The sequence below is a fragment of the Phaethon lepturus genome, unplaced genomic scaffold (genome assembly GCF_000687285.1).
Source record: "Phaethon lepturus isolate BGI_N335 unplaced genomic scaffold, ASM68728v1 scaffold12397, whole genome shotgun sequence".
NCBI lineage: Eukaryota > Metazoa > Chordata > Aves > Phaethontiformes > Phaethontidae > Phaethon > Phaethon lepturus.
In genome coordinates, this window is record NW_010554134.1 from 35,712 (window position 1) to 45,346 (window position 9,635).

At 37.9% G+C, this 9,635-nt stretch overlaps 1 protein-coding gene across 1 annotated transcript in view; it reads right to left on the minus strand.

Annotated features, from left to right (window-relative positions):
* The window catches only part of FANCC (Fanconi anemia, complementation group C), a 31,830-nt gene extending 27,117 nt beyond the window's left edge, over nucleotides 1-4,713 (minus strand). The window contains exons 1-3 of the mRNA XM_010291744.1: nucleotides 4,708-4,713; nucleotides 3,286-3,405; nucleotides 2,411-2,475 (exon numbers count right to left, since the gene is read on the minus strand). Of these exons, the coding sequence (XP_010290046.1) occupies nucleotides 2,411-2,475; nucleotides 3,286-3,405; nucleotides 4,708-4,713 (191 nt within the window). The remainder of the gene's footprint in view (nucleotides 1-2,410; nucleotides 2,476-3,285; nucleotides 3,406-4,707) is intronic.
* Between the last annotated feature and the right edge of the window lie 4,922 nt (nucleotides 4,714-9,635).

Consider the following 9,635-nt stretch of genomic DNA (forward strand, 5'->3'; position numbering starts at 1 on the left):
GGAATGCTTGGTCTTTCCCAGGATCAGCGAAGCACAGGTAGGGAAGAGTACAGATTCACAGCCCCATGTAGGTTTGCTAGATCCTCACAAGAGACTCCCTGGCTGCTTTAAAGGTCTTCTGTTACTTCCTTGACCTCTCTCCTCTCAAGAGATACAACTTCTATGAACGAAACAATATAGATCCTGCTGTCTTCAAATGCTTAGTTAAAAATTTTTTGTCTTAGAGTTCTGCAGTTGAAGGAATATCAGATATTTCTCTTTCCAACAGTATCATTAGCTTTTCAGCTAAGTCTGCCTACTTTATAAAACATGGGTGTGTTTTTTCTGCATTGAACAAAACTTTGTGATGCTCCTCATTAGCTTTGTCCACAATTTCAGTACTAAAGTCAGCTCTAAATGAATTCAGCCCATTTAGTCTTCCTTACAGAAACACCTAGGTACAAGAAGGAAGGGAGAAAAATAGCCAAGCTAGTGGCTCGTGATACAAGCAAAATACTTCAATCAGCCTCCTCTTTCCTGTAACTTTACAGGCTGTGTGGTGTTAAATAGGTCATAAAACTAATTTCATCGTGTCAGCAGCTTTGACTCTGACGACCAATAGAATATACACACAAGAGTCATACATTGAAAAGAGAAGCCACAAATTGAGTATATAGTCTATATTAAAAATATCCACTCTTAATTTTGCTTTTGTTTTTTAGCCTGAATACACTTAATTTACACGCAACCAAAAGGCTGTACTGACATATTCAAATATGATAATTATTGAAGTACTGATGAAAGACTATGATCTGCATTTCAAAGTCAGTGGAAAGGCACAAATTACACAATGAAAAGGCATGATCATGTCAAAAATATTGACAACAGTAGTATTAGGGAAATGTATTCTTTTTTTAACAGTCACAGATTTTGGCTTAATTACCCAGATTTATGTTACGTGGATGAAGAATGTGATTATTCTCACAGACTACACCTAGACAGGTAGAAACAACACACACAATATTGCAAGGTGATTATTAGCATTTCCTGATAATCTGGATTGTCAATCGGGCCAGAGCACATCACAATATCCTTCCTATCCACTTTCTCAGACTTTCATCCTTAGAAAATCAGGCCAAGGAAGCACTTAAAGGGTGGAAATACTATGTGCTTAGGTACATTTAAAATAGCTGTATATGAAACACACAGTATTGCCATAGCACTGTTTGGTATCAGATCAAGGAACTAATGGAAGAAAAATAAGATGTTCTTTAAATAAGCATGGAGAAATTTTATCATTGATAACAAGTACAAAGTAACTACTATTCTGTCATATTAAACTATCACTTGCATAAATAGGGAATAAAATTCCTTTGGAAATATATTTTTGCTTTTTCTTATAGTATCTGCCAGTTAACTTCGGTCATAAAATGCATATAATAGCCAAGATTAGGATTATGAAGTTCATAAAGTTCAACAAGGCCAAGTGCAGGGTCCTGCACCTGGGTTGGGGCAACCCCCAGTATCACCACAGGCTGGGGGATGAAGGGATGGAGACCAGCCCTGCCGAGAAGGACTTGAGGGGACTGATGGATGAAAAGCTGGACATGAGCCAGCAATGTGTGCTCGCAGCCCAGAAGGTCAACTGTATCCTGGGCTGCATCCAAAGCAGCATGGCCAGCAGGTCGAGGGAGGGGATTCTGCCCCTCTACTCCGCCCTGGTGAGACCCCACATGGAGTCCTGCGTCCAGCTCTGGAGCCCTCAGCCCAGGAAAGACATGGGCCTATTGGAGCACATCTAGAGGAGGCCACAACAATGACCAGAGGGCTGGAACACCTCTCATGTGAGGACAGGCTGAGAGAGTTGGGGTTGTTTAGTCTGAAGAAGAGAAGGCTCCAGGGAGACCTTATGGCGGCTTTTCAACACATACATAAAGGGGGCTTACAAGAAAAACAGAGAGAGACTTTTTACCAGGGTCTCTAGTGGCAGGACAAGGGGCAACAGTTTTAAACTAGAAGGGTAGATTTAGATTAGATATAAAGAAGAAATTCTTCATTATCAGGGTGATGAGACAGTGGAACAGGTTGTTCAGAGAAGTTGTGAATTCCCCTGGAAGTGTTCAAGGTCAGGTTGGATGAGGCTTTAAGTAAACTTGATCTAGTGAAAGATGACCCTGCCCACAGAATGGGGGTTGGACTACATGATCATTGAAGGTCCCTTCCAACCCAAACCATTCTATGACTCTCAGGTAAAATATAAACTCTTATGTGAAACACAACTTAATAAGCTTGTCCGTACCTGAAATTATCTACATATGTATCCAAAGCTTTCTAACTGAAGTCTAAGTTGAGCAAGACTGTAAAAAGGTCCTTAGCGAACTGTAATGATCCAAACTAAAACGTATCAAAATGATGTTTAGATAACACTTACCTCCCCTGAATGTTAAGTCCATTGAATTTATTTCCTCTGAGTTCTGTTACTAATGAAAAGACCATCTGTTAAATGAAATAAAATAAATAAATAAATTGATAAATAAATTACACATACTGCAAATGAGCAGACATTAGTTGCATGGTTCTCTGTGTGATTGACATACTGTGGAGGTTAATAACTTCCTCTGTTCACTCAGTTTGATTTTTTATTTTTTAAATTATTGGTGCCAAGTTAAAGCTGTCCAGATCACTGCATAAATTATGCTGCAAAACGTTTTTTGAACACACATTATATACCTTCCACATTTGAAAACTAAGCAGCTATTTATTTTAGCTCTGCTTCCTGACGAGTTGAGGCAAACTTTGAGAATGGCATTACTAATAATTTTCATATGCTTTATCTAGTCTAAGTCAATGTATTATGAAATATTATTCCCATTATTTTTATATATTAAATGTAAAAGACACTTTTCCTAAGATTTAGGGCTCATCTACCATTTCGAATGCAGTGCATACAGTCAAAGAAAAAATTCCAAAAGTGACATCCTAATACACAAAATAATATATACAATTTAAACTTCACTGGGAAGAAAAAAAAATATGATAGGACAGACTTTTTTTTGTTATACCACAATAGCAACAGGAATTTTGATTTTATGAACATCTATTACAGTATAATCTGATTTAAAAATTTTCTTTTGTCCAGAGATCTCCCACTTCTTTTTTTCCCCTTAATAGGCTGTAAAAGTAAGTGGGGTAAGAAAAGATAAACAAAGTTCAGTTCATGTTCCTTATAACAATGACAACTCCATATATGTGCTTATAAATTGGTGATTTATTATTAACAAAATCTCAGTTGCACAAAATACTTACATTTTTAACTAAGTGACAATAATAATCTGCTGACGTGTAGCCAAGAGTTGATATGAATGTACTGGTTTCAGCTTCATTACTTTCCCACTTTGAAGAAGAAAGAAGATGGCACAGCAAACTCTGCGAGAAATCAACGGAAGGGGAATAAAAAAAAAGTATTAGGCTACAACATGCTGTGTGAAAAGAATTGACTGCTATTGAACCATTATCTGGGGTAAGATCTTTTGATCGGTTGTGGCAATTTTACACCATGTCATCGGCACAGAAGAGCAGGCAGCTCCCACCAACCATCAGGAAAATGCTGCCGCTGCCACGATCAAACGCAGGTTCACACACATCAGTACCGTGATCAAGAAGAGAAAGCAGGAAGTTAACATCTACTTTTCTGTACCACTCCTTCAAGAAGCCCAAGTATTTTGGATGGGATTGAGGGGTCTGGCCTTATAATTTAATTTGCTTAACTTCCTCATTACCTTGAAAAGATAATGATAAAATTTTAGTTTGACATTTACTTTTTTACTAATTTCACCGCAGAATGCTCTAAGTCACATTTAGTAAAACCTTTTTAGTGCATCATATAAAAATCAAAACAATCCTTTGATGATAGATTCAAACCGATGTCAGATTAACACTCGATACCCTGGTTCTGCAGGTGTGTACGGAGTACTCTGAACGTAGTATGCTGGTGTCTGTTGTGTGAAATCTTGAGCAGGTTTTTGCATCCTGCTGTCATAACTGAGCAGAGGTAATTTTATACTGCTTAGCAAATGAGCTGCTCTGAATTTTTCACAGTTTTCTGTTCTTCTTGTCCTCTATTACTACCTGCTGATATAACAACAGCTGCATTCCCTTTCCAGAGGTTATTTTTGGGGCTTTATATATCACCAACATTTAAAGTATGAAGTAACTCACATTTCATATGGCAATAAGTATAAAACCTTTTGTAACAGAGGGTCAGGATTAGCAAATACTGGAAAACACCTTAATTTTAAAAATATGTAATTAGAAGGAAAGTCCAGGCGAAAGCTCTGACTTCCATGGTCTTAGGGTGTTTCACTCTATGTATTCTTTTTAAAAAAGGGATCTGATGAAAGATTCTAGACTAAAAAAAATAAAAATCAGTTAGCTCTTTTTCTGCTTTCAGAAATCCAAACCGAATATTTATGCACGCTGTTGTTCAACATCTCTAAGCAACTGCTTCAGAAGTCCTGGAATTAGATGTATTCCATGTTTGATTAATGTGAGAGAGAAGATATAATCAGAAACACACCAGAGGTCAAGGAAAATTCATTACTACCAAAACAAGTAACAAGCATTTGGGACACCTTAGTTACTGTACTGTCGTTCAGGATCATTTTACCACCTTGCAGACTTACGTTAAATGCCTAAATAGCCTTTTCTTGGTCGAAACTGCTGTTTTACCGCCATCTAGTGACGTCCCTAAAACCAAGGGGGAAGGCAAATGCTGCGGCAACACAAGAGTTTCACAGGAGTAATTTACATGTAACTTTTGCATTCTTAAGAAAAAGGCATAAACAGGTGGATTTTCAAAATCTACAAGCACCCACATATAGTGCTATAATCTATTAAATCGTACAATCTCCGAACACTCCTTAATCAATTTATTAATATGGAACCGTATCTATTTTATTGTCCTTTGCAACTACTGCTGAAGTTAAAATTTGTTTTCAGAACACCATCAAGGGTTCAGACAAATTGTTCCTACAGAAATAGGATCGTTTGCCAAGTAGAATGAGATAAGGGATCAGACTGCAAGTTGAAAAGAACATAAAGGAGGAGTTAGCAACAACAAACCTAGGATGCCGCTTCTGCTAGAGGTAAGGAGGAGGCTTGAAAAGTGTAAGGTTTGTTGGATTGCTCAGTGGAAGATTTGCAAAAAGCTTCACCAGTGAGAATAACAAAAATAAAAAGCTCTGAAAAGGATTTGACAGGTTGACATGGCAACTAATGAGAGACAACTGAGGAAGAAGCTTAAAAACCCTATATATTCACCTGTAACACTACAAAACACATTATCTAGTGAGCCTCTCTGTAACCAGAATTTCCCGAAGGATAAAACAAATCAAACAGTCTTTATGTGAAGAGTCATTTCAAAACTACTTTCCCCCTACCCTTGGGTAACAGTCATTCTTAAACAATCAATAGGGGAAAAGACAAGACAAAATTACTATACATCATCAGAGTCTGCATATGGCTCTCAACACTTTCCTGGGTTCTTATGTGGTTGTTTTGTTTTGCTTTTTGTTTGTTTGTTTGATTGATGTTTTGGGGTTTGTTTTGGGTTTTGTTTATTTGGTTGGTTGGGGTTTTGTATGTTTTTCCTTTTCTGGGCACACATCCATGCTAGGATTTTACAGATCACTTCAGTTATTTTTTTTGAACACACAAAACCTCTAAACAGCCAGAAGGGGGCCAGGGAAACAAGGGTAAGGAGATGCTGTGGTCAAGATGAAAGGAGGTATTAGGTATGTGTAAAAGAAAGTTATGTATTAAAGGTGAAAAACATTTAGAATTCAGCTCTATGTCTTAGATAGCTCTTTTTACAGATGCTATTGCCAGTGCAAAGCCTGAGACACACCTACATACAACAAAGAGAATAAATTTGGTAACAATATTTTAAAGCATTTATCTTTTAAGGTTTAAATGCTTTCTTTGGTCCAAAGCATGTCCAGAAAATTCTCAGTCTCTCTAGAAAATGCAGTTCAGTTACCACACTGAATTTCTGGTTATAAGTGATAATTCTTTTACTATTATATATAGCACTAGCAGGGAGCTGTCTAAAAGAAAAATAAATACTAACAATTCACTCTTACATTTGACAAATGGACTGTTAGAAGGCTAAGGAATTGGCTAGATGGCCAATGTCCAAGTGGAAAGCGGTAACGAGTGTTGCCCCTCAAGGGTCTGTACTCAGACCAATACTATTAAATATCTTCATCAATAGGATGGGATCGAGTAGGACAGTGGGATTGAGTGCACCCCTCAGCAAGTTTGCCGCTGACACGAAGCTACACAATGCAGGTGATGTGTTTGGGGGAAGGGACACCATCCAGAGGTACCTTGACAGGCTTGAGGAGTGGGCCTGTGCAAAGGTCATAAAGTTCAACAAAGCCAAGTGCAAGGTCCTGCAGCTGTATCAGGCCAATCCCCAACACCAATGCAGACTGGCACTGAAGGGATGGGGAGCAGTCCTGCAGAGAAGGACTGGGGGATACTGGCGGATGAAAAATTGGACGTGAGCCAGCAATGTGCGTTTGCAGCCCAGAAAGCCAGAAACACTGGAACAGGTTGCCCAGAGAAGTTGTGTATGCCCCAGCCTTGGAAGTGTTCAAGGTCGGCTTGGATGTGGCTTGGAGCAACCTGATTTAGTGAAAGATGCCCCTGCCCATGGCAGGAGGGTTGGACTAGATGATAGTTGAAGGTGTCTTCCAACCCAAACAATTGCATGATTCTATGATGTGTAAGGCATGCTGTTTCTTAAAAACAAGATGCTTTCAGCTGTTCTATCACATAATCCTCTCATAACAGTACACTTCTGTGTACTGTACACAAATGGTGTCGAAAGGATAGTATAATGGCCAGAAATAAAGCTTATATCTAATAAACTCCAACTAAAGACAATTATTTTTTTCATATGATTCTTCCAGCCACTTAGCAGGTAAATTGGATAAGGTAAACTCAGTAGTTGTGAGAAATCCAATTTTCCAGTTAGAACATGCAAAGATAAAACAAGCAAACTATTCCAAGAGATAAACTCTAGAGAGAAAAACTGAGAACAAAAAGATCATGAGGTAATTATTTTCTTATGATATTTGTCCATCATATTTCATCCTATACATCATTAACTTGATTATCAAAAATACAGTGTAAGCCAGCAATGGCTAATTTTTAACTAAACAGCAGTGAAAACTTTCGTTTTTATCTCAAGCCTCAAAGTTCACAATGCTTAAATTCCAGTAATTCTCAAACCTAAAGGGACTGTATCAGTAGTTATTTCACATTACACTGCAGAACTTGTGGTTCTGCTCCAAGGGTGAGTGTAAAATGTTTTCTTATATAAAATTTCTCCTTCAACTTTTGAAATCAACTCTTTCAGAAAATAGTATAGCAAAATCTAGGAGGTTTCAGGAGGTTTTCTCAGAGGTTCTTATAGGATACTACAGAAATATTCAAAACTAGTAGTAGGTTCCATTATAGCTTTATGAAGACCCCACAAAGCATTTCAGAGAAGGGAAAACCATAATATTTTATATAGCCACAGTGTGGATTCCTGGGGTCAGACAGATCAATAATTTGAGACTTACGACTTTTAAGGAATCATTTCAAACCCAGTAGAAGGTATTCAAGACCATGATGGGAAAGAAAAAATTGTCAATACTAAATGAACTCCTGTACTGATGATCTGTCATGAATCCTAGCCTACACCAGCAAAACAGACAATTTGAGATCTACATCATTATCAGTTACTTCTGGCAGTAAAATAGTAAACACTCACTGTCTAATCCCTTAATACCATATTCTACAAGCCAGAAAAAAATGGATAAGTCTGTGGCAGAAGTGCTGCATTCAGGAAAAATAACAAGGTGTCATGATTACGGAAAACAAACAGCAGTCAGGCATACTGTGATATCAGAGATTATTTCTTTCTTGATTTCCCTCACCATTGATTAAGTAGGAAGTAGGAAGGAAACCACCTTGGTTCTAGTTGCAAGAGAAAACACCCATCCCCATGGCCTTGGATTAAAGTTCTCCAACATAATCCTTTTCATCTCAAAACTGAATTAATGAGTTTTCATAAAGCCCTCACAATGACCAACTTCCTCAAACAACCTTGCCCATGGCTTTATTTTATTGATGCAATTTGTACTGTGTAATATTCTAGCTAACTCAGTTTAACATCCGCTGCTGCACCAGGATTTCTAATATCTTTAACAGGCAGATAACCCTAGGAGCATTTGCATGAAGACATAAAATCATTTACTTTATCAGTGTAAACACAGCACTTCATATCTACCAGATTTTGCAGCAGAGGGAGGCCTGATTTAACATTTACTCCTCTGATTTATAGATTGGCTATAAGGCTGTCCCTTAATAATTCACTCAGGGAAAGTGGAGGGAATGAGAATAGACTTGAAACTGAAGATTTCTAAGAATACAAATGAGGAAAACAAGTCACTATGTTCCCTGATCTATAGAGGACTAAGCAACTGAAAAACATTTCCTACATATCTCTCTTCAATTAAGCCAAGCCAATTCTTTTGATACTCCTCTTTAAGTAATGAAGGCTAATTTCCATGTGCTACAAAGGATTTGTTCATTTACTCCATGAAGTCTGTTCCTCAGAGACAACCACCTCTTGGAGCACATGTGGCTATGAAAGCCTGGAAATTATTTTCCTGGAGAAGAATTTGGCCCTCCACTGAGATAGGCAGCACCACACCAGGCAGACACCAAGCCAGCTATCTTCCTGCTTATGTCGATGGGGAAAAATATAGAAGCCTGAATTAAAGGCACAATTACCTCTGAAATTAGACATCAACACAGAAAATAGCACTTGATTTTTATTACAGGACCACATGACAAGTTTTATGCTAGTAACTATATTTGTGTAGCAACTGTCCTGGAATTTATGACACAGTTTCAAAGACATTCCAGGGGAACCAGATAAACCAATTTGTTCCTGGAAACTTCTCAACACACTCTCTCCCAAGTATTTATGATTCTGAATCTCCTCCGAAGCAGATGTGAAAATCAACAGGGGCAATATATTTTGGAGAGAGGAGATGGATGGTTTCACCGGGGTGAGCCATTCAAACCTGATACTGATTAGGACTTGCCAGTGACACTACTGGGCTCTTTTTGCCAACTTGAATGAGCTGGTCAAAGCGACGGGTAGAGCAGGAGGGAACAGAAGGATCTACCATTTATCTTAACGGACCTTCTTCTTTAGTATATTCTCCTTGAAACACAGAAAGCCATTATTTTTTGAGAAGAGATCACTAATGACATTTTGCTGAAAATTATGATCTATGTGAATTCATTGGAATTTGTACAACACAGATACCCAAGGGTAAATCTCTGAAATCTGGTTAAGTAACAGGTTTATTTCTGACCTTTCCATCTGCTTCAACGGGAACCAGATTTCCTCAGCTCTGCTAAGAAAAAGCAGGTATAATAAGAAAAACTAAACCTTATTCAGAGGAAGCATTAGAAATAAGTGCTATTTCCTCTTTGCATTTTATCAGATTTTGGAATGAGTATTTCTTGTATGGCAATGATTTCAAGAGTCTGTACATCAATTTTCTTCTTAGGTGTTCCCTGTACAGTCA